Source organism: Palaemon carinicauda, chromosome 3, assembly GCF_036898095.1.
Source record: "Palaemon carinicauda isolate YSFRI2023 chromosome 3, ASM3689809v2, whole genome shotgun sequence".
Lineage (NCBI taxonomy): Eukaryota > Metazoa > Arthropoda > Malacostraca > Decapoda > Palaemonidae > Palaemon > Palaemon carinicauda.
This window is the reverse complement of record NC_090727.1, coordinates 21,733,741-21,759,306: the sequence shown is the minus strand read 5'-3', so window position 1 is coordinate 21,759,306 and position 25,566 is coordinate 21,733,741. Positions and strand designations below refer to the sequence as shown.

At 46.2% G+C, this 25,566-nt stretch overlaps 1 protein-coding gene across 4 annotated transcripts in view; it reads left to right on the top strand.

The window, feature by feature from the left end:
- The window catches only part of LOC137638212 (splicing factor ESS-2 homolog), a 322,644-nt gene that overhangs the window by 287,712 nt on the left and 9,366 nt on the right, over nt 1–25,566 (top strand). For 2 of the 4 annotated variants that reach the window (XM_068370301.1, XM_068370298.1), the window contains one exon: nt 21,815–22,019. In XM_068370301.1, coding sequence (XP_068226402.1) covers nt 21,815–22,019 — 205 coding nt within the window. Of the gene's footprint in view, nt 1–344; nt 497–879; nt 1,100–21,814; nt 22,020–25,566 lie in introns of all 4 variants that reach the window. The other 2 variants (XM_068370299.1, XM_068370300.1) reach the window with 2 other exon arrangements.

The following is a 25,566-nucleotide window of genomic DNA, read 5'->3' as shown; positions in this document are numbered from 1 at the left end:
AGACGACGAATGAGTGCTTTGCACTAGCGATAATGGTCAGAAATGCATCGAGTATGTGCTAACCAGTTATAAAGTATGTGGTTCATTTGATAGAATGAGTCTGTTATTAATACGATGAGGATTTTCAGAGGGAGTTCTAAGAAAATATCTTATTTGTGATCTACAGCAACAATAATAGTAATGATAAATAAAAAATTAATTAGCCAGAATAGATAAATTGATAATAGCAAATTTTTTTTTAATCGATGTTATAAAAAACCATAAACTTGAATATACATGATTAAAATGATAATACAGTAATTAACAAGTTGCCACGTAAGTTAACGAATGCCCCGTCGTTTCAGAAAAGATCCCACAATGAGCCAGCTAGATTCACGACCGTCTTCGGCAGGGGCCTTGGTGGTTTCAGAAACCGACAACAGCGTCTTTAAAAAACCCGGCGTGCCTCCTCTGAGGAAGAGGAAAAAAAGTGTTAGACGAAGACACTTTTGTGAACGTAAGTAGAAGGTATTTGACTTGCAAACACGTGTAAACATTCAGAGATAAAAATACAAATCCAACTGAAATTGTTTATCTCCGATATTGTATCCAAAGTCCATATTGAAATACTGTAGTAAAACAATATATACAGTAATTTGATGCAGTAAGCAAGAAGACATTTGCAGTATGAAATTTTACCGTTTGTTGAGTTTTGGAGCTGAAAATCATAGCCATGCAAGTTAGGTGAAGCCATAATTTTAAAAACTTTGACTTTCAAACAGCTTCTTGGAACCTATTTAGTTTCTAAGTTGAGGACTTTTTGTATAGTACTGTCATCTACAGTTATGAAGGTATAAATGGGACTTCCAGTTCAGATATTAATTATTTGTTTGCTTCCAGGAAGTAGAGCGGATCATCGAGAGGGGACTCGTCTTTGTTCCGAAACGTTGAGGACAGCCCGGCCACCTTCGAGACCCCGCTGTCGAACACGGGCGACGCGACGCGCTCATAGGCGGTTGGGAAGGATCGCCCAAGTCGTCCCGGAACGCTAAGGAAAATGCGGAAAGTAAGGATGGCGACAACGTGGACGTTTCGAAGATGTGCCAAATTCAGGTTGAAGGTGAGTGAGCGCAGCTGTTTTTCTTTTTTGGATCAGGTAAATTCTGGAGAGGATATATCAGTCTTGTTCCTGTACATAATAAAAACCTTTGTCCTTTATCAGAAGTATAACTTCAGTGAAGTTTGAAAAACAGATAAACTTTTAATGAGGCGAGCATAGAGGCTTATCCCGATAAGGGGAGGGACCCTCACTTTCACTTCGGCTGCGGTGCTGTACTGTCTTAATTACCTGCATCTCTTATTGGGTTGTTTAGTGCTTTTTTCTTTTGCTTTCCAGAGTGTTTGTGTTGATTGTGTTTTTTTGTTGATTATGACGTTTCAATGGGCAGATGTGCGGCTTTGTCTGGGCCATAATTGTGGCTGGTACATGAGTAGTACATTGGATCCTTCTCTCTGGTTTTGGTTCATTTTCCCTTTACCAACACACTAACAAACCGAATAGTCTGGCCTATTCTTTACATATTCTCCTCTGTCCTCATACACCTAGCAACACTGAAATTACCAGACAATTCTTCTTACTGCACTGTAATTGTTCAGTGGCCACTTTACTCTTTGTAAGGGTAGAAAAGGCTCTTTAGCTATGGTAAGCAGCTCTTCTAGGAGAAGGACATTCCAAAATCAAACCATTGCTTTCTAATCTTGGGTAGTGTCATAGCCTCTGTACCATGGTCTTCCACTGTCTTGGATTGGAGTTCTCTTGCTTGAGGGTACTCGGGCACACTATTCTATCTTGCTTCTCTTCCTCTTGTTTTGTTAAGTTTTTTATAGTTTATATAGGAGATATCTATTTTAATGTTGTTGCTCCTCTTAAAATATTTTATTTTTGTTTATTTCCTTTCCTCACTGAACTATTTTCCCTGTTGGAACCCCTGATCTTGTTGCATTCTGCTTTTCCAACTAGGGTTTTAGCTTATGAATTAATGATAATGATAGCCAGATGTGGATCCCGACTTATTAGCTTTTGCAGAGGGGTATGACTGCACACATTAATATCCCTGTGATTATTGTAGGGATTTTCCTCCTCTTCAGTTGGGAGAATTCTCTAAGGAGAGGAAGGAATCTAAGAGGGGTTCATCGGGATAAGGGTGGCAACGTCCAGGCTGATGCTGAAGAAGTTCTTTAGTACCTTCTTCACTGCATCTTCAACTTCCTTCAGGGCTAGGTTTTTGTGAGGAATTAGTAAGAGGAAGTGAAACCCTGCCATGCACACAGGGATTGTTTTGAGTGAGACAAGTATTGCATTCTCTTAGCAAAATTAATACCCCTTTGCTTCATACAGTACCATTAGTGCACTATCGCTGTGACTGATCTTTGTAAGTTGTTTCTTTCTAAAGGTATTAATAGTGCCCTGTAGGTCGGGAAGTTTCTTGAGGTGTTACATGCCACTTGGACTCGGACATCTTACCTTCCTGCGCCCTCTTCTATGGCAGTACTGCCTTTAAAGGAGAGACGTGAATGCTGTGCCCCTCGTCATGTCCTTGCATGTTGCAGCAGAGGATCCTTCCCACTACACTTCACCTGTTCCTGGGGCCTTCTTTATCTCGTGGCGACCCTTCAAATGTTGCGCCTGCCACTCCGAGTAAGAAGTAAAGGTCACCGAAGCATAGAACTTCGCCTGGCTCATTTACATGGCTTTATGTGAGTACTGTAATGTTGAAGAAGTTGAATGTATAAGCGACAAGGGACCAAGGAGAATGAGCAAGAAGTATAAGGAAGAATGCTAAGCAATTGGCATTAATAAAGGCGCTGAATGTACAAAGTCAACAGATACTGTACTCGGATAGCTTAGATTGAATCTTTAGGAAAAATCAATGAAATGTGGCGCTAGATCCTAAAGAAATGATATTGTTATCATTAGCATTGATTTGGAAATGTAATTGTTCCGTAACCGAAATACAAACCACGCTATTTACAAAGGGTTACCTTTTAGCGTAGCTGAAATGGCGAGCCATTAGAATTTAACGAGGGTGTATTACCCCCGCGCTAGTTAGCGGGGGGGTAGGGGAGTGGTAGCTAGCTACCCCTCCTTCCCCTCACACACAGGTGAATACTCACTTTCACTTTTGGCTCGGACTGTGACAGACGTCTCTGTCTTGGTCCTCTCTTGGCAGCCATTGTTTGTTTTGTCTTTACTTAATCGCTTACTTTTCATTTACTCTATATATATGTAAACATGTTTTCATGTTTGTATATATATTTGAGTATAGAAATAAGTAAGTTTCCTTTTCAGATTTGTGTGTGTAGTGTACGATATCTACGTGGAGGCCTCGGCAGTTAGGCCACCACGGCGTATTTTATGGGTGGCGATCGAGTTTGACTTATGTCTTTCTCTCTCTCTCTCTTGAGGTCGTTCACCCTTTTACTACGTTTGTCTCAATTAGTTATGAATCTAATTGTAGTTGTTTTTTTTTGTTTTTCAGCTTGTAGAACGATTCCTTTCGGGGTTTTCGTTCTTTCTTTAGTGTTCATTCATTTTTAAATTACATAATTACATAGTTACATAATTATAATTGTTATAATTCTGTTTTGGTTACAGCTCTCCTTCCGCGAGTGTAAGTGGTTGTGAGGGCACGTACCTGTTGTGTAATTCTTGTTCCTTTCCCTCGGGATTCCTCTTCGGAGCCTTCCCGGGGGAATGAATGTGTACTAATATTATTTGTTTTATTTTTTTACAGTTACCGATTTAGTTCATTTCTGTAATATGGCAACGGTGTGAGCTGTCTGGTTGAGTCCTGGGGATTCGGCTGTTGCTGCCTCCCCCCTTGTATTTTCGTCAAGGGCGTGTCTCCTTCTACTGGAAGTACTCCCGTGACGACGGACAGCTCTCCAGTTCATTTTAGAACTCTCAGGAGGCTTGCCTCCTTGGGCGGGTAACTTTCCTTCCGAGGGAAGTTTTTCCTGTCCAGGCTTGAGTTTTTCCCCTTTTGGAGGGTTCTTCTCTTGCCTTTTTTTCCTGCAACTATGCTCTTGGTGCTGAGCGGTCGCACCTGCAGTTTCGCTCAAGGGGCTGGGCAACTGCAGGAGCTCCTCTTCGGAGGATTGCTCCTTTTAGGTCACTGGCTGACCAGTCTCTTCCACGAAGTGTTTCTCTTTCGTTCGCGAGAGAGTACACTCATAGAGACTCCTCTTCGGAGGTTTCTTCTGTTGCTGTTGCTGTTGGCCTCCCTCGCCGTAAGGCCCACCGTCCGCCTCGTCGTAAGGGCCTCTCATCTCCCTATAAGGGTGCTTGAGGCGCCTTTTTTGGATCTCCGTTTGCAGCCTACAACTCCTTTTTCTCCATCTTCCGCCTTGGTGCAGATGGACAGCAGTCTGATCTCGTCTTCCGACGGGCAACGGTCTTCCCGACGGACAACGGTCTTCCCGACGGACAGTGGTCTTCCGACGGACATCAGTCCCCCGGCGGACAACGATCATTTCGGGGCAAAGGGTTGCCCCCACGGGGGTTCTTCCCTTGCGTGTCAGGGTTTCCCTGCGCGCCCTTCTGCTGTGTTCTCTCCTGCTCCTGCTCAGTGTTAGCACACAGGCGCTCTTCTGCTCATCAGCGCTCTCCTGTTCGTCAGCGCTTTCATGATGATCATCCCTGCGGTTCCTGTTGGTTCCTGTTACGCGCCCTGTGCGCCCACGTTCGCCCTCGCGATCTAGAACTTCGGTTCAGGTCGGGGTCAAGGACTCTTCTTCTTTGCGCAGGCTTCCACGCGTAGCCTTCTGCTCGTCAGCGATCATCAGCTCGCCAGCGATCATCAGCTCGTCAGCGATCATCAGCTCGCCAGCGATCATCAGCTCGCCAGCGATCACCTGTCTCTCGGCGATCTCCGGATCGCCCACGTGTGTTACAGCCGGCACGCCAACGTTCTCCAACACTTCTGAAGGAACATGGTTCGCCAGCTACTAGCTCACCTGCGCATGCTGATCGCCATCGCGCGACCCTCAACTGCGGATGCTGATCGCCATCGCGCGACCCTCAACTGCGGATGCTGATCGCCATCGCGCGACCCTCAACTGCGGATGCTGATCGCCATCGCGCGACCCTCAACTGCGGATGCTGATCGCCATCGCGCGACCCTCAACTGCGGATGCTGATCGCCATCGCGCGACCCTCAACTGCGGATGCTGATCGCCATCGCGCGATCGCCCTCCTGCACAGGCTGCTCGTGATCGCTCACCTTCGCATACTGCTCGCCAACGCACGATCGCTCACCTGCGCATACTGCTCGACCATCGCGTCGGCATAACACAACGCGCCATCGCCAACCTGCGCGTTAGCGCTCACCAGCTCACCACCGATCGCTTGTTGATCCATATCGCCAGCGGTCTTCCTCGCCATCGCGCTACCGCTTGCGTTCGCCGCCTCGTACTCGCTCTCATCCACCTGCCCACCCTCACGACCGCTCGCCCGCGCGACCACTCGCCTGCACGTCTACGCTCATGCTCTCCAATTTTTAGCCCACGCGCGAACCAACGGTTTTTCCATCGCGCGGACGGATGGTGTTCCGTCGCGCGAACCTACAGTGTTTCTTCGCACAAATGTCGGCTTATTTCTTGCAGTATCCATTGCTCGTCTCTGGGTTATCGCTCGCCGACCACCAGCTCTCGCCCTTCCTACCACGCTCGCCCTCCTTCTGCGCTCCTTCGCTCACCTTCGTTTGCGTTACCGCGCATGGGCTCTTCCACGTTCGCCCACGCGAAAATCTTTGAATTTCCGTCGCGCGAGCTCCAGGGCGATTGCGACCACGATTCCCAATGGGGTTTTCACAGCATGACCAGCCTGGGGAGTTCTTCTGGAGCGTATTTCCAGAACACGGCCTCACCCCGTAAATGCAGAGCATGGCACTTGCAAGAATAGGAGAAACTTAAGGGAGATCTGAGCAACACTCCTCTTTCCTGAACCTGGGTTAGCCCTTCCCCGTCATTCCCTGGAAGGATTTTTGGCGGGGGGGCTTTCCGTTCGAGATTTCTCCATCGGACAAGGGGTGACTGCTTACCTCTTCCTCTGGGAGCTTACCAGGTTCTTTCCCTCCTCGGTTACGGCCCGAGGTTTGGTTCAAGGAAGCTACAGGAAGATCAAGGGTACTTTCCTCCTCTCGAGCTCAGGTACCTTGGCCTTTCGTCGTTAAGTATCTAACTTGCGGACAAGCTCGATGTTGTACCATCTGGACGCGCTGACTGAGGGCTTCCTTCGGGTGTCTCATCTATGGAGGTCGACGACCTCAGACACCCTTCCATCCTTGAGAAGAGTTTGTTTGTGCCCAAGGACAGAGACTTAGACAGCTGCTGTGCGGAGGAAATCGACTTCCGGTTTCACTCCTCCAAGGCGCTTTCTTCCAGACTCTGCAGGGCTCCAGCGCCCTTTTCTTTCAACTACGTCGGCCTAAGTTATCGGCTACGACAACTGGGACAAGGTGTCCAATTGCAGTTTCCTCCTGTCAGGAACAGATGGCACGGGAGACTCCCCCGGGGGGGCATAGTCCTAAAAGGAGTTCACGAACTCTAGGATTGCAGGTTTTTCGCTGGGAGGATGCTTAAGGTTACTCATCCGAATGACAGCTTCCCGATGCCCATTCCCGCACAATCTCTGTGATTAGCCAAGGATATCGCGCCTGCCGTCTCTGTCAGCGAATTCAATGTCTCTGAACCTCTATGCCATAGCGTCAGCAGAGTTGCCCGGTTGAGCAGAATGATCCATACCTTAGGCGAAGGTCTTCCTTAGGATCATCGACGGCTTCACCCCCGGCCCCCTCAGTCGTTCCTTCCTTGTAAGGAAGGATCTGAGAGGGGATGTCCATAGTCGACCTCTCAGCCCTGATCAAGTTTGTCGAACAAACTTCGGCCAGCGTAGACCAGCAGAATCGATCAGACTGGTAACGAGGCGACAGGACTCCTTAACCCTGGATCGGAAGGACGGGTACTTTCAGTTTCCATTCCATCCATCTTCCAGGGTGCTCGTCGAATTCAGCCTAGACTGCAAGTATTCCTGCTTATGATGCAGTGTGGCTATCCTGCCGTGGCATAGCAGGTTTGTTTCCCCAGAGAACTCTCCCTGCCTTCCTCTTGGCCGCTCAGGTGCAGGCTTCCGCCTCCTCTGCTGTTTGGAGGGCTGGTCAACTCCGGTAGGCTCGGGTTCGACCTTCTTCAGCGCCGGGACAAGCTTCCGGATGCTTACCATGAGTGTGGGCTCATGGTATTTTGCTTGGAGCCTTCTCTTCCTCTGCCTCAACATCTGGAGCATCTGGCCATGATATTTAGTCAACGGCCTTACCACGTTGGAAACCCCGCTTCTCGTCCGTCCAGCGAGGTTAAGCAACGTCGGTACTTGGATGGGTGACCACCTGGGGACGCCAGATTCTGTTACCACATCCTCCGAGCCTTCCTTTCGGTTGACTGTGGCAAGACTGAGGAGAGTCGCAGTACCTGTTCTCAGTCAAGCAGAGCTTTCAGCCCTACCTTGGAACGTTTCCTAGTTCTCCTTTCCTCATTGACCCGTCTATAGTCCGAACGGTCGCCTCAGGATAAGTTCCATTTGGGGCGATCCAAGTTTCGGTGGCTTCAGGCAATGTTTAACCGGACTCCCTGGCCCTATGGGACCAGCGGAACTATTAGACCTGCAATGGGTGTTGACCTATGGAGCCTCTTGATGGTAGTGGATATTCTCGTCCTTCCCCACATTCTTGATGCGGTTCTCGGACTCGTCAAAGGAAAGGGGGGGGGGGGGCATGTTCCGGTCCAGGCCTATGGTCAAGACCTGAAGGATACCTCTCCATCATTCAGGCAGACTTAGGGGCCTTAGTCTGGCCCCTCTTCAGATCCTACAGCTCCTGCTGAGTCGCCCCGTTGCGCGTCGACTTCATTCTAACCAGCAGGGGACGCATTTTCACACCTTCACATCTTGCAGTAGAGATACTGGGATGATTGAGATTCTCTCAATACCACCATCGGCTCTCTCATTCCAGGCAGGGGAATGTTTCTCTCAGACTATCCGAGCAGTGTCTCGTAGAGAGAGTGTACCTGGGGGTCTTTGACCTTGGGTAACCAGCAAGTGCTGGTCTGGGGGACCTGATCGCGACAGCTTGGAACCTCAAGCTTCCGCTATTCTTCCCCCCAGTCTCAGACCCCGAGACTCTGGCAAGATGCATTCCGGTGATGGTGGTACAACTTCGACGCCTGCGTCTTCCTTCCTTTTTGTCTGTGGACAATGGGTCTCAACAAGACCAGGTTGTCTGTCAACCTTTCAATGGGAGAGCTCCACTGGGACTATGCGCAGAACGGTTTCTGGACCCTCTGCTTCCCCTGACGGAACTCCCGGGAGAGCTTCTCCCACGGCGCAGACTACTCAAGCAACCACACTGCGACATCTCTCCCGAACCGGGGCGTCGCTTCGGCTTCATGCCTGGAGACACTACGCTTCCTCCTCAAGAAGAGATAACCCGCTACAGTCGCGGTACGGAGGTCGCGTCATCTGCGATAGTCATCCACAGGGGTCTCCCAGGCAAAGTAAAGAGTCTAAGGTAGTTGGTGCCGTGGGAGATATACCTCTTCCCTTGAGGCCTCTTCTCCAGCAATAACGGTCTTATTGCCTTTCGGCGGGAGGAAACTCCTTTCCGCTCTCGGCAATGAAGCCTGTCGCTCAGCCTTTCCCTGACCTTCAGGCTTAAAGGAATAATTTTTTCCTGCCCACTGGATCTATCCGCGCTCATGCGAAGCTACGATCGTCCCTGCCCTAGTCGGAGGAAGACCTCCAACTTGGAGCATGGCTCGGACTTTTAGTCCTTTAAGAGATCTTCTCAAGACCCTTTACGACAGGCCTCGGATTGTATTCCGCCTTGGGTCTTCTGCTCATTCTGGCCACGGCCAGTGTGTAAGCAATCTTCTTGGTCTCTTACTACTCCCCCCTTTCTAAGGAAGAGGGGAAGGCAACATTCAGGCTCGCTCCTGAGTTGTTGGCTAGACTCAGAATCTGAGGGTCCCGGCCCTTCGGTCCGATTCATTCAAGATTTCGAGTCTCCATTCTGTATCTGATGTCCCAAGACCTTCTCTTTCTTGCCAGTAAAGGAATCGAGAGGTTAGCGCTGGGAACAACTGCAGTTTGTCCTCAGTTGCAGCCGATTTGGGAGCACAAGGAGGACATGGGGGGAGAGTCACCAGTATACCTCTTCAGCCCGGACTCAAGGACATTCATCTCGACCTGTCTCCAGACCCTCCCCCGTCACGTCGCCCTACAGCACGATGTTGGATACATCGCAACGTCCCTTGCCTTCGAGTAATACTACTCTGTGACGCAGGTGCTACAAGCTGGAGTCTGGAAGCATCTAATGACCTTCGCAGCCCGCTTCCTGCAGGGCGTGACCCACAGGAGTCTCGATACGTTTTCTATCGCTCTGTGGTGGCTACACAACAACTGGTCTAACCTCAGGCTCCTTTTTGGACAGGTAGCAGAAGGTTGAGGGCATTGTTATCAGGTTTTAATCTGCATGAACGAAAGAAGTATGTCTGGCCCTTACTTCTTTCTTCATCATCCCCTCTACGGGGAAGCAGCATCCTGGTCTCTGCATAGCTGACCTCGAACCTCTGCAGGTAAACCATGCTTCCTTGTGTTCCGAGTATTGAGTCAATACTGTCGCGTCCCCCATACCCTGACGAGGTGGTATTGGGAACGTCCTAACCCAGAGTTCCTTCTGGAACTCCAGGTCAACTGCCTAGGACGGGTCACACTTCCTTCACACACAAGCTTACGTAGGCCACATGGTTCCTTGCGGAGCAAGGAACTTGTGAGGTGCAGGGACTCCTTTTCTCGAGTGCGACTCACTCGGATTCTGAGTCCCCGGGTAAAGCCAAAGCCAGTATGGCTGGGGACTTTCCACCCTTCCTAAGGGGTAAGTCACCCTTTGTAAATAGCGTGGTTTTTATTTCGGTTACGGAACAAATGACATTCGAAGATGATTTGTATTTTTCCTAACCATACAAACCTTAGCTATTTACACATATTTGCCCGCCAGCCCTGTCCCCCAAGACAAGTCCTACCTCTAAGTGAAAGTGAGTATTCACCTGTGTGTGAGGGGGAGGAGGGGTAGCTAGCTACCACTCCCCTACCCACCCGCTAACTAGCGCGGGGGTAATACACCCTCGTTAAATTCTAATGGCTCGCCATTTCAGCTACGCTAAAAGGTAACCCTTTGTAAATAGCTAAGGTTTGTATGGTTAGGAAAAATACAAATTATCTTCGAATTTGTCATATTAAAAAAACAACAAATTCTATTGATATACTGTACATAGCTGGTACAACAGGCGAAATATTGCTCTGTTTCCTAAATTCCAGACATTTGCTTGTACTTCTGCACACCAAGCTGTCCAGCTTCTTCAGTTCCTACCATGCTTCAATTTTATCCAGCCATCAAATAAAATTCTAACTATTGGTTGCAGTGCAATACAATCTGCAATGAGAATTAACGTCACCGATAGGCAGACTAAAAGACTCTACGAACGCACAAATCCATGGGTTTCGGATCAGCCGTAGCTTTCAGTGCAGGACTTGAAAGCAGAAGTCTGGAGATAGCAGACAACCGTCATCTCCTGCTGTCATTTGGAGAATACCCACATAATCCTTGGATATCTTTACCCCTGATTAATTGGTAGCTTTTCAACAGGCTCTTTAACAAATCTAGCTCCCTAGGGGAGGAGAATCATCTCGTATCAGCTGTCGCGACGTAAGTCTGGAGCAAGAGGTATGAATGAATGAATAGTAATTATCTGGCATCATGACATTAGTGATCATTGGTGCTGACTGGAGAGTGCTTAATGAAGAATTAATAACTTAAGATAAAACAGAAGAAATAAATGAATAACTTAACAAAACATTTAAAATTTGATATACTAAAAAATTAATAAGAAGGTCAGTTTCCAATACGAACATAAGAGTGCCACTGGAATCACATAGAACATCTCTTACAAGAATTTTGTTGAGGATTTACCTACCATCTTCATTATGAGCTTCAGAGAGAAGTTGTTCTCCCATCCTCGCCGCCATTTGGCAGTCATTTAATTGCTTTTGTCCTTTTTTAATAGTTCTGTATATGTGAAGTTGGCCTCTGCTCTGGGTTTCCCGACCGCCTCTGTGGAACATTCATGTCGGCGGTCGAGACTGATCCTCACGCCCTTTGTCCTTCTTGTAGGGGCCAACGGTGTGATAGCAACAACAGGTGTAGGGAGTGGTCTACCTCGCAGTGGGAGAAGTTTTCGCGACGACGGAAGTAGGTCCAAACAGGATATTTCTCCTTTGAAGGTTTCTTTGAAAGGAGAAAAACCCAAGGCCTTCTCTTCCGTTGCCCAAACCTTCTCCGAAGCTCCTACTCGGTCGGTCTCTTTCGAGAGACTGTCGAGTGGTAGCGTAGACCGATGTATTGTTTACCAACCTCGGGACTCGAGAGATGACGTTGCTTCCCCTAGCGAAGCAGCTCCACCTCTCCCCCCTGGGGGAGGATATGTCACTAACCACCTTATTTCAGCTTTGGTCCTCCTTGGGGCTTACGGGTTCGCCCTCCAAGGATGTTTTGCTTAACTACATCCGATTTGGTGCCGCTGTCAAGCAATCATCACCGTCAGAGGTTGATCCTCTGTCTCTTGTCGACATTGTGGTGTCAGAGGTATCCAGTGCTGTATCACCCATCACCTCTGCCTCTCCAAACTCTACGGTAGCTGACGGCTTAGTTTCTCCCGTTCCTGTTCAACATACGAGGGAGAAACTAAGTCCATCGTCAGTCTCTCCTGCTAGTGTTTCTCTCCCTCGGGGGAGTTCACTTACAGAGACTCCTCTTCAGAGGACTGCAGAAGGTCAGCTTGCTGATCCAATGGCCCCCAGAGGGCGCATTCGTCGGAAGGCTCGCCTTTTTCTTCCCCATAGAGGCCTTCCTTAACCTGCGGTGAGGAGACGCCTCTTTGGTTCAACATCTTCTTTGCAGTCCACTGCAGAGGAGCCTCGAGACAATCATCTATCACTGCTCTGCACTGGTCCTGGACCTTTCTGCAGATCATTCGCGATCTAATTCGGTGGAAGGTCGTCCTTTTAAAGGACACGTTGACCTTCTATCCGACAGACCTGCCAACCTGCCGTCACCATTTCTACATGGGCCTAACAGGGCTTCACCTAAGCACGTTGAGGCGCGCCAACCACATACGCGCTAGCGAGACCTGACGAACGCTCCTTAGTAGCTCATCAGGCCCCATCACTAATACCCAACACAGGGCAACAAGGGCGTATGCGCCAACACGCGCATACGCCCCAACAGGAGCATAGCTCCATCACGTGCTATGCGTGCCCTCATGCGCATATGCGCCCACGTTCTCCTGTGCGCCAGGTCTTTCCTGCACGCCCTGCGCCTATGCGCCAACATTCTCCTACGCGTCTGCGCCTAGCTGAGCGCCAACACTCGCCTGCGCAATGGCGCTCTCCCGCGCACCATCAGTCTCCTGCCCGCACGCATACGCGCCCAACATCCAACTCTCCTGCGCGCCATGCTGCGCATTATCATATGCACCAGGAAAAACCTGCACGCCAACGATCTACTGAAAGCAGTACTTTTGGGATGTCACATTGCTGGCTTCTCCCACATGCAAACCAGTACCATCGCTCCAGCCTTCTCCCGTACGCATCCCAAAGGATACGCATGCGCGCCCTGCTAACACTTGCCCATCCTCTCCATAGGATGCGCGCCAACATTCTCCCGCGCTCTAGGGATCTTTTTCCTGCGCGCGCGCGCCCTACGGCTGGTATAGGTGCGCGCGAACTCTCTCTGTTGCGTGCCCGCGTACTCAACGTATTAATCCTGCGCGCGTAAATACTCTCCCGCACGCACGCTCGCGCGCCAACAGTCTCCCCCATGCGCGCCCGTGCACCAATAGTCTCCCACGTGCAAGCCCCGATATTCTCCCTTGCGCGAACGCCAATATCCTCCAGCGCGCGAGACTACTGAACTACATACGGCAAGGTTACCATCGCCTCATTTCCCTCCCCGCAAGCGCATAATACCGCGCATTGTGGGAGAAGGGAAACATCTAGAGGGATCCAGGATCCCAAAGCCACCACAGGCGAACCCACCAATGATGGGGACTCCTCCCAGGGATCCTTCAATCCCTGTCCCTTCAAGGGGTATGTCTGACAGCGTATCTGTCAGCTCACAGCCCTGGTTCAGTGCACTGATCAAAGCCGTAACGCAGGCTTTCAAGCCTGTCTTCTCTGAATTGGGACACAGAACCATGGCTTCTTCTACCCCTTTGAAGAGAAAAAGAGGAGTTCCTGACGCGGTCACTTCCCCAAGGGCGAAACTGACTCCAATCAGACCTTCGAGGCAGATTCCTTCTTTTCCTCAGACAGCCTCTTCTTCCCTTTCGGACGAAGATTTCCCGTCCCCAAGGGAATCACGCGAAGAGAGACTTTCCCTCATCGCACCAATGGGGGAAATCTCTCCTCGCGCCGAGGGGTCTACTCAGTCGGGAATTGAAAGGAACATGCCACCCTTGTCAATGTTGGAGTCTTACATCCTTTTCAGGAAGGAATCTAAGGACTTCAAAACACTGCTGAAGTCCTCTACTAGGGCTAGGATTGAGCCAACTAGCCACTCAGGGAATGTCCGTGACTCTCCCCAAGAAGAGCCTTTGGGAATAGAAGGAAACTTCGCTGCAGGTTCTACAGCAGGAGGAGACCAGCAAGAGTCATAACATGCATTTTGGCAAGTTCTGACTCTAAGGACGTGTCTTTGGTACTCAGAAACCCTCCAAAACCAGTGCAGCACTGCCCTGGTCTCAAGGAGTTAAGAGTACCAGGGACAAGATCTCACAACAGCTCTACGAGATGTCCCCTCCAACCGTTCTGGTGCCACCAACAAGCTCCTCCCACCTCCGCGTACAGCAGAGGAGGTACTTCGAGATCCTTGAGGAGCCTTGTTTAGCTCTTCCTCTTCACCACTTGCTAGAAGAGCTAACCAGGGGAGTCCCTCTTGAGAGACGCTCCAACCGGCAGGTCTCGTTCTCGGCAGCCAAGATCCTCAACTAGGAGAAAGTTGCAAAGTGTGCTATGCAATTGACTTCGTGGCTCGATATCTGGTTGGGGACCTTAGGTATCCTGATACGTTCTGAGGATTTCTCCAAAGAACGTACCAGGAAAGCTATGGAAACCTTCCTTCTCTCAGGTACTCGCACAATTGAGTTTCTGGTCCACCAAGTCCCGAACTTGTGGGCAAATACCATCCTGAAACGTCGGGATGCAGTAGCTGAGAGATTCCATCAGAAGGTCCCTAGCACCGAGATCAATATGCTCAGACATTCCTCCCTAGACGGATCCGTCTTGTTCGAGCCTAAGGATGTGGAACATGCCGCTGAGTGGTGGAGGTCTCGTCAAGACTCCCTCCTTCATAGAGCTTTAACATCCAAGCCCTATAAGCCTCCAGCACCACAGCAGTCCCGTCCAGTCAAGACCACTAAGACGACAACAGCATCGAAGACCTTGGTGTCTAAGCCCTTTCCTGTCAAAGAAATGAAAGGCAAAAATTTGTCCAGGGGAGGCAAGAATCCTAGAGGGAGCAGCCGAGGCCGCAAACGCTAGGCTAGGCAGTCCCCCTACATTTCCACCAGTGGGGGATGCCTACAAAGTTGCTCAAACAGGTGGAAGCAACTCGGGGCCGATTCCTGGACAATCTCCGTGATCAGTCTAGGATATCGCGTCCCGTTCATAACATCTCTACCTCCCCTGACGACGAATCCAGTGTCATTGAACTCCCTTGCCATGGGATCGGCAAGAGGGCAAGCCCTTCGGGCAGAAGTCCAGACCCTGTTGAAGAAGGGCGCTCTCCAAGAGGTCCTCGACGGATCCCCAGGCTTCTTCAGTCGACTCTTTCTTGTAAAGAAGGCGTCTGGAGGCTGAAGACCAGTCATTGACCTCTCAGCTTTAAACAAGTTTGTCAAACAAACTCCGTTCAGCATGGAGACAGCGGACACGGTCAGACTGGCAGTAAGACTGCAAGACTTAATGTGCACACTGGACCTAAAGGACGCATACTTCCAGATCCCAGTCCATCCGTCTTCAAGAAAGTACTTAAGATTCAGCCTAGGCAACAGAATGTACCAGTTCAAGGTGCTGTGCTTCAGTCTCTCCACAGCACCACAAGTCTTCACCAGAGTGTTCACCCTAGTATCATTTTGGGCACACAGGATTGGCATCCGTCTCCTCCGTTATCTGGACGACTGGTTAATCCTAGCAGACTAGGTGTCAACCCTTCTTCAACACTGAGACAAACTTCTGAGACTTTGCCAAGATCTGGGGATCATGGTAAATCTTGAGAAGTCTTCTCTGCTTCCCACTCAGACTGGTACAGTATACCTAGGCTTGATTATAGACACCACTCTCCACAAAGCCTTCCCATCAGACGACAGGATAGCAAGGCTGAAGAAGGTCGCAAGACCTTTTCTCAAACGAGAAGAACTTCCAGCTCAATCGTGGTTACGTCTCCTCGGTCACCTTTCATTGCTGGCCTGTCTAGTTCCCAATGGTCGCCTCAGGATGAGATCCCTCCAGTGGCGACTCAAGTCCTGTTGGAATCAAGCATACGACTCCCCGGACATCCAGATCCCCATGGGACCTGCGGAACTGACGGATCTCCAGTGGTGGGTGGCAGACGAGAACCTACGAAAAGGAGTGGATCTTCTCGTCGTCCCCCCGGATTTGATGCTGTTTTCAGATGCTTCAAAATAAAGGGTGGGGGGCCCACGTGCTGCACCACACGACCTCAGGCCTCTGGTCAGAGTCAGAAAACTACCTCCACATAAATCTCCTAGAGATGAAGGCCATTTTTCTAGCCCTTCAACAGTTCCAACAGTACCTGGCAAGTCACTTTGTGGTGGTGATGAGCGTCAACACCACAGTAGTGGCCTACATCAACAAACAAGGAGGTAATTTTTCGCAGCAACTATTCCATCTAGCAGTAGAGTTACTGAGATGGTCCAAAATCCTTTTGATACCACTATCGGCATGGTTCATTCCAGGCAAGAGGAATTTGCTCGCCGACAACCTGAGCAGAGCATCTCAGATAGTGAGTACCGAGTGGTCTTTGGATCATCTAGTAGCCAACAAAGTCCTGACTTTGTGGGGTTCTCCTACTGTGGACCTCTTTGCAACGGCCCTGAACTGCAGGCTCCCGCTCTACTGTTCCTTAGTCCCAGACCCTAAGGCTCTCTGGCAAGATGCTTTCCAACAACGGTGGGGCAACATTGATGTTTACACCTTTCCCCCGTTCTGTTTGATGAGGAGGGTACTCAACAAGACTAGAACATCGGTCAATCTTTCAATGACCCTCATAGCTCCGCTATGGCATCACGCAGAATGGTTCCCGGACTTTCTGCAACTCCTAACGGAGCCACCAAGAGAACTCCCTCCACGACACAATCTACTCAAACAACCACGTGCCAACATCTTCCACAAAGCCGTAGGTTCACTACGGCTTCACGCCTGGAGACTATCCAGCATTTCCTCTCTGAGAGAGGATTTTCGCAACAAGTTGCGATCAGGTTGTCTGGACACCTGCGAAAGTCTTCAGCAGCAGTCTACCCAGTCTACCAGGCAAATGGAAAGTCTTCTGTGGTTGGTGTTGTGGAAGGGGTATCTCTCCACTCGATGCCACTATTCCAACAATAGCGGAGTTCCTCGTGTATTTGCTTGAAGAAATGCGCCTTTCATTCTCGGCAGTGAAAGGCTATCGCTCAGCCTTAAGTCTCGCCTTCAGGCTGAAAGGAATGGACATTTCCTCATCGCTAGAACTTTCTCTACTCATACGTAGTTATGAACTTAACTGCCCTCAGTCGGAAGTGAGACCTCCCCCATGGAACGGGGTTCGAGTTCTCAGGTCTCTTAAGAGACCTCCCTATGAACCATTACTCTAGGCATCAGATTGCCACCTAACCTGGAAGATGGTGTTCCTGCTAGCTTTGGCCTCGGCCAAGCGAGTCGGCTAACTTCATGGTCTTTTATGGTTTCTCTTTTCAGTGTGTTTGGTGATGATATCGGCTCCTTGGGGAGACACGTGGTTTTGGCCTTGCAGGTATGGCCGAAGATGCGGCCAGTATATGGGTAAGACTGACGTAGGTCCCCATCAACCTTGTAGTTTGTACAGAGGATATGATTGCTTGCAGTCTTCCCCAGTAACGAGTGTGGGGGGGACCTGTGTCGTGAGCATAGTATGCAAAGAAGTGAAAGAAGTAGTTTAAGATAGATTTATTGCCATCGGACTCTTCAGGTCCTCCTTCCCAGGTTTGGCCTCCAGAGGAATTCAGAAGGGGAAGGGAGTCTCCGTCTTACGCTTGGGGAGTCCTTTGAGCGAGAGGAATATTGCCTTCCACTGGTGAAGATAATACCTGCTTGCTTCTCTCTCAAGGAATTCGATCTTGGTAAGTTGTTGCCTTATTTAGGTGATGATGATGTCCAGTCAGCAGAAAAGTTTCTTGAGGTTCTGGCTGCTGCTAGGACCCAGAAGATTTCTGAAGTTGTTCCCTCATATTTGGCTGTACCACCTGCAGAGGAGAGATGTGATGAGGCTATCCTTGATGTTTCCTTGTCCGCTACAATGGAGTAGCCTTCTTCGTCCGACACAGAGATTGCCACCAGCCTTGCTGTACCAGGAATGGTGACATAGGTAGGAATAGATGAAAGAAAGCCTTGATGCTCGTTGCAGGGGTAAAGGTGATGATGAAGAAGAATGCTCGTAAAGTCACCTTAGATTGCTTTCCAGAATTTTTCAGTCAACCGTTCCTGATGGAGACCAGGCATCGATCTTACTTTTGAACTAGTTTCTTCAACTAGGTTCTTTAAAGATGGAAATGGCAAGCACAGGAACAAAGATTTACTTCTCTCTGATTTATCTCAAGGACATGTATTTTCAAATACCAATCAATCTGTCCGTCAGAAATTACCTCCACTTTGTCCTTGATGAAGTCGTGTACCAGTTTGAAGTCCTGGGCTTTGGAGTGTTTATCACTCCTCAAGTGTTTATGTGAGCATTCACTCTTGTTTCAGTTTGGGCCCACTTGAACAGGATCCACTTATTGAGAAATCTGGACGAATGCTTTTAGTTGTCCTCAAAGAGGCAACTGCTCCAGGATCGAGACAGATTTCTTAACTTTTCTCCACTCATACGTAGTTATGAACTTACCTGCCCTCAGTCGGAAGTGAGACCTCCCCCATGGAACGTGGTTCGAGTTCTCAGGTCTCTTAAGAGACCTCCCTATGAACCATTACGCCAGGCATCAGATCGCCACCTAACCTGGAAGACGGTGTTCCTGCTAGCTTTGGCCTCGGCCAAGCGAGTCGGCTAACTTCATGGTCTTTTATGGTTTCTCTTTTCAGTGTGTTTGGTGATGATATCGGCTCCTTGGGGAGACACGTAGTTTTGGCCTTGCAGGCATGGCTGAAGATGCGGCCAGTATATGAGCAAGACTGACCTAGGTCCCCATCAACCTTGTAGTTTGTACAGAGGATATGATTGCTTGCAGTCTTCCCCAGTAATGAGTGTGGGGGGGCTGCCTGTGTCGTGAGCATAGTACACAATGAAGTGAAAGAAGTAGTTTAAAATAGATTTATTGCCATCGGACTCCTCAGGTCCTCCTTCCCAGGTTTGTGTACGAAACCCTCTGTGTCTCCTTTGGCCTCCAGAGGAATTCAGAAGGGGAAGGGAGTCTCCGTCTTACGCTTGGGGAGTCCTTTGAGCGAGAGGAATATTGCCTTCTACTGGTGAAGATAATACCTGCTTGCTTCTCTCTCAAGGAACTCGATCTTGGTAAGTTGTTGCCTTATTTAGGTGATGATGATGCCCAGTCAGCAGAAAAGTTTCTTGAGGTTCTGGCTGCTGCTAGGACCCAGAAGATTTCTGAAGTTGTTCCCTCATATTTGGCTGTATCACCTGCAGAGGAGAGATGTGATGAGGCTATCCTTGATGTTTCCTTGTCCGCTACAATGGAGTAGCCTTCTTCGTCCGACACAGAGATTGCCACCAGCCTTGCTGTACCAGGAATGGTGACATAGGTAGGAATAGATGAAAGAAAGCCTTGATGCTCGTTGCAGGGGTAAAGGTGATGATGAAGAAGAATGCTCGTAAAGTCACCTTAGATTGCTTTCCAGAATTTTTCAGTCAGCTGTTCCTGATGGAGACCAGGCATCGATCTCTTTCTTTTGAACTAGTTTCTTCAACTAAGTTCTTTAAAGATGGAAATGGCAAGCACAGGAAGGAAGATTTACTGCTCTCTGATTTATCTCAAGGACATGTATTTTCAAATACCAATCAATCTGTCCGACTGAAATTACCTCCACTTTGTTCTTGATTGAATCGTGTACCAGTTTGAAGTCCTAGGCTTTGGAGTGTTTATCACTCCTCAAGTGTTTATGTGAGCATTCACTCTTGTTTCAGTTTAGGCCCACTTGAACAGGATCCACTTATTGAGAAATCTGGACGAATGCTTTTAGTTGTCCTCAAAGAGGCAACTGCTCCAGGATCGAGACAGATTTCTTAAGTTTTGCCATGATCTGGGGATCGTGATCAACTGGGAAAAGGGAAGTTTCATGTCCTAGAGAAGGATAGAGTGCCCGAGAAAGTGATATACACTGCAGTAGGGAGAGTCTTCCCATCAGATGTTCTCATGGTTTATCTAAAGTATCTCTCCCTTCCTTGTATGATAAGGGGATGATGGATATTGCTCATATAGGTCCTCACATCTCAGATGCCATATCCTCAAGGAGATAGATTCTTCAGTGACAGTCGTCCATTTCCTGGTGGAGACCTTGCCTAACACCTGCGACATTTAGCTCAGGCCATTGGAAGGTTGACCTGAGTCACGACTTTCAATCCTCTACGGGAACAAAGTACGTTGACATTTCTCGGGTCGGTTAATCAGCCAGATTGGTTATAGGGCCTTCCGCCTTGCTTGGGATAAGTCGCCTATAAAATTTAATGGTCTCTATTTCATTTAGGAACAAATAAGAAGTTTTTAAAGTCATTTGTGTTTTTCATTACGCCAACCTAGGACCTTTAGGTTACACTGCCTGCTTCAACCACCCTGTAGAACCCAGGTCAAAGGTCACCCGTCAGACAATTGTGTTTACCTCGATAAAAGCTTATGGCCGTTAGAGATTCTCCGAAATCATACTCCTATCCAAAGCCTCTGGTTTGTATAGTTAAGACCAATACAAAATTCTCTCTCTCTCTCTCTCTCTCTCAATGTTCTTACAATGGATAGTTATTTTTCAATTATTATCAATGTTTTCCAATACTTTCATAACTTTCTCCTAATCTTATTCCTCTATCAGTTTTTATACGAAAATTTTGTCAATTAGTTGATATTGATACGTTGTCAATTATTATAACTCATTTTTCAGAATAATATAAAAGATCTAGATGGTCATGTCTTTAAAATTGGTTAATATCTGTATGGATGGAGTAATACAAGAAGTCAGATAAAGGACGGATGATGATGTTTGGTACGAGGGAATCAGCTGATGTCAGCAAACTATGTATTGATAGGAGGTAGTGAAAATAGATAGCAGACGATGTAATTTTGATAGGGGATAGTGTATAGACGAGTGGTAGTATAAAACGTCGAAGGCAAATGTGAGGAAGAGAACCATTTTAAAGATAGCAACAACCCAGGCAGACGGAGCAATGAATTTAGACATGGTTGATGGAAACATACAAGTTGATATTTGTAGTATTTGGAAGTAAATGTGATAGGTATTAGGATGTGTATCTATGACTTTAGTACAAGATTGTGAAAGGTAGAATGTTTTGCTCGGTATAGATGTAGTGATGTAGATTGAAGCGTTGAGAAGTTTAAAGATATGGTGGAATTGAAAATGGTCATATAAGTGAAAATATGTTTAAAGATCACTCATGAATAGTAGAGTCAAGGGACAGTGACAATGCCCCAGAGACTGATCACATATACATAAAATCAAAACCTAAGGCCCCTATTCAACCAAGGTAAGACCAGGGAGCAGGCAGTGGCCGCTGATGACCAAGCAGGTAGACCTATAGGCTCCCCCAAACCCCTTATCCTTAGCACACAAGGACGGTAAGGTTGCAGACATTACTAAAGACTATGAAGCTGAAGTGGGTCTTGAACTCCAGTCTAGCATATTGGTAGGCAGGGATGTTTCCAGTAGGCTGTCACAGCCTTAAAGAAGGCTTTGAGATGTTTCAGTCATGTAGAGATGACTGTCCCTAAGGTAGTTCAAAAAATTTTCCTGGATAGGAAGAGGAGGAGGATAGGAAGACGTAGGGTATGTGAAGTAGCAGAAACATTTGAATAAAATGGCTATAATTCTGAGACGATTAGAGTGCATGCAAAATATATACAGAAAGTTCTCTAGTTACAAACTATGAATAAGTTCCAAGAAGTTGTTTATAAGTCAAATTTTGTTGAATCTAGGCCTACGTTAGGCATCACCTAACTCACGGGCCTACGATTTTCATCTGCAAAAGTCAACGAATAGTTTCATGTTGCAAATGACGTCTTGTTTTATTACAGTTTTATTATGAACTTTTGATACTGAAATTTACGATTTCAAATGGATTATTTGTGATTGTATATCTGATTGTTTTTAAGTTTGGGACCTCCATTAAATGGTGCAATGTTTGTTGGGGTTCCGATGCATTGCTGAAGAGCCAATGTAACTTATTTTCCATTCTAATTCCAGGAAAAGAGCTGGGCAAAGATACTCCGAAATCCAACGGGTACAGCTTCGTAAGCGCGCCCTCCCCGGTGCCCGGCGTGGACGCCTCCCCCTTCATGACGTGGGGCGAAGTCGACGGAACTCCGATACAGCTGGATGGAAATCAGACTCCCCTCTTGAAAAGACACACGCCGGGACCGTCGTATAGAATACTCAAAGTACCCAATAGGTTTGTATCCTTTTGTTTACTTTTATATACTGTACTTATTCAGTTTCTTCTTGTTTTATGTAGGTAAACAAGTAGGGAGATTTGCAAGAGTATTATATTTACTAATAATACGGTGGCGTTGAAACATAGTCCATGTAATAGAACTCTTAGGTTTTATTAGAACTCTTCATCTTTCAAGGGAATAAAAGAAGTTGATTTCAGTGTTGACATGCTTCAAATCTTCAGTGCAAACTGTAATCTTGAGGAATTGTTGATATGTCAGAGTGTGCTTTCTCTCTTCCTCTGGTTGATCAACTAATAACAATTATAAGTGTTGAAACCTCATGAGATTTACTGGATGTTTTTTACATTTGTCTTCCATTTTGATTTGTGAAAATTGATAGGAAGGTCATTTTAATTTTCACTAAACAAAGTGGCTGTACTTCAGATTCAACTGAATGATAAAGCATAGTTTTCCCTCTCTCTCTCTTTAATTAACATGCACAGGATGACGGAAACCTTTTACAGTGAATAAGTTTTATGAAACTTCAGTACTGTACTTCTGGGTTACGGGTCTTCTTTCCCACCGTTATCCCTACATCAAAGGGTTGTTTGCCAGCTAATTACAGGGGTTGCCCTTGCTGCATCCATATTTCTAAAATCATCGGGTTTATACAGTAATCTGACAGATGGTTTTTACCATCGCATGCTCTTGCAGTCATCAACCACAGTTATTGGCAGTCGGCCTAAACTTTGACTTGATAGCCCAACTGCAAGGCAGCAGTTTCCACAGTTATTGGCAGTTGGCCTTTTGCTAAAACACTTCACTGTCCACTACATCTTAATCGCTTTCTATAACACGAAGGACGTACGTTGGTAGTATTCGTACACCCTTACCACGGGGCATTCAGTACAGTGTACAGTACTGTACTGTAGACATGTAAGAATAAAACGAACTGTTAGATATACTTACAAAAATTCAGATACAAAGACAAATCTAGCAGAAATAACAAAGATAAAGAATACTGGAGTGAAAAAATATTATATCATTTGAAACAGTAGCAAAACAACATTTGTAAGAACATATCTTTTATATATTAAACCTGGCAATTTGTTGACTTGTAGCTAGAAATCATTGGCATGGAATTCAGGTTAGACTTGTACTAGGACAAAATTCAAGAAAATTTGACTTGCAAACAATTTGACTCACAAACAGCTTCTTGGAACCAATTAAGTTTGAGAGTACAGGACCTTCTGTAATAAGGTATCAAAGAATGTACACTAAAGATTTAATTTTCTTCTGGTATTGGTTTAAGCCAAGCAAAGATATGAACTCCAAGTCTTGCAGATGAAGCAATTCTTTTACCAGATTAGAACTAAGAAATTTATTTTCCTTCCTTAGCCCAGATTTAGGATAGGAATTCAGAGTATAGATTACTATAAGATAAGCCTGTAGGCCAAAAGATAGGGTACAAATGGGTGTAGCAATTGGCCACATATTCACCATTTCTTCAGTCCTGTGGTCACTCACATTCGTGGCCTTACTGGTGAAGGGGTCTACCTCCATGCTCTAAAATTCTCTGTTCTAAATCTATAATATTACCCACAGTTTTTATCTAAAAATTATTTAGAACTTAATCAAATCTTCAATAATGATAAAAATCATTTAGATAAGTGATTACACCTCAGAATATGGCTTCGATTTTCCAGGTATACCTGAAATGGAAAGATTCTCATAATTTCTTGATAATAGGAAATGAAAATAATGAATATATTAAAGTTTATCAGAATAAAAAAGGCAGACTAAACTGAAAGATAGAAATAGAATTATATGTTACTATAAAAATTGAAAGCTAGAAATAGAATGATTTGTTATTATGAAAAGTTTTTGACACAGATTATTGTGGCGAATTACGCATGTAAATATTCTAGACCGTTTTGGATATTTTTATAATCTTTTACAGATTTGGAATGTAAACCTGCCTATGTGTAAAACCAGGGGCCCATTATTGAAGGGTTAATATTATTATTATTATTATTATGATGATGATTACTAGCTAAACTACAACCCTAGTTGGAAAATTAAGATGCTATAAGCCCTATAATGGGCTTCAACAGGAAAAATAACCCAATGGTTATATGTATGTTGATTATCCAATAAAAAAAGCGTGCAACAGGCACTATTCATGTTGAAAATTTTATAGAAAAGCTTAACCATAATTTAAATGATGATCAGGAAAGCATATCATAATCAAAGTAAACATCAGGAAATTATATCTAAAAAACCAAAATCTAATTAAAAAAAAGTAATGCTAAGAGTTGGACAAATTTATCGTCAGGAAAAGTTGAAGTAATGCTTTGCCCTGAGGAAATCCATAGATAATTCAATCGAATATTAATGGTTTTAAAACCCTATTTGCAATATGATTACAGCATATGAACGATACTATTCTTTCTGTAGGAAATAACTCTCTAGCATCTCGTTCAGTCCCTTCTGATGATGCATTAGGAGCTGCATTCTATGTTCATAATAATGTAATTTGATGCTGGGAATCTTAACACGTCAGAAATTCAATTGCTGTATCTTGAGTTAAAGTTTATTTGAATATTAACTCTTTTTTTTTTAATATTCATCATCATCATCATCTTCTACGCCTATTGACGTAAAGGGCCTCGGTTAGATTTCGCCAGTCGTCTCTATCTTGAGTTTTTAAATCAATATTTCTCCTTTCATCACCTTCTACTTTACACTTCATAGTCGTCAGCCATGTAAGCTTGTGTCTTCAAACTCTTCTAGTGCCTTGTGAAGCCCAGTTATATGTACAATCAACCCTATAACAACTATGATTTGAAACATTTAGCTAAAGATTTTTCAGATAAGCAAGGAGATTTCCAACTGATTGGAGACTTCAGTTCCCACAATCCTATTTGGGATACTAATTTTATGAATATTAATACAAATGGTTCCAAGATTGAATAACGAGTGTATGATCATAACTTATTACTCAAAAACTCCTGGAACATATTGCTCAATAGACTTAAGTTTTTGTTCCAACAATATTCTTGATCGGTTTGAATGGAACATACTAGACGACCTTTAAAGCATATAGCAGTGACCATTTCCATATATTAATAACCACGTTAGGACGCATAAAGTCTTCCCATTCTGCGTTATAATACAATTAAAGCTAACTGTGATAAGTTTAAGTTTTATATGGGTCATGTACCTCCTTTCACTTATTCACAAGATCATGATGAAACAAAGGAATTCTTTGTGGACTTTATCAGACAAGCATCTGATAAATCTATGCCTCTGCTTAATGCTTGACCAATGAAGCGCTCGGTCCCTTGGTGATCAAGTACATTGGCCGAATTAATAAAGAAAAGGCACGCAATTGGAAGAAAACCAGGAACTTTAAACAAAATTATTAGAAATTTGAATACTGGTTCCCTAATGTTATTATTTTTATTATTATTATTATTATTACTTCTAGCTAAGTTACAACCCTAGTTGGAAAAGCAAGATGCTATAAGCCCAAGGGCTCCAACAGGGACAAATATCCCACTG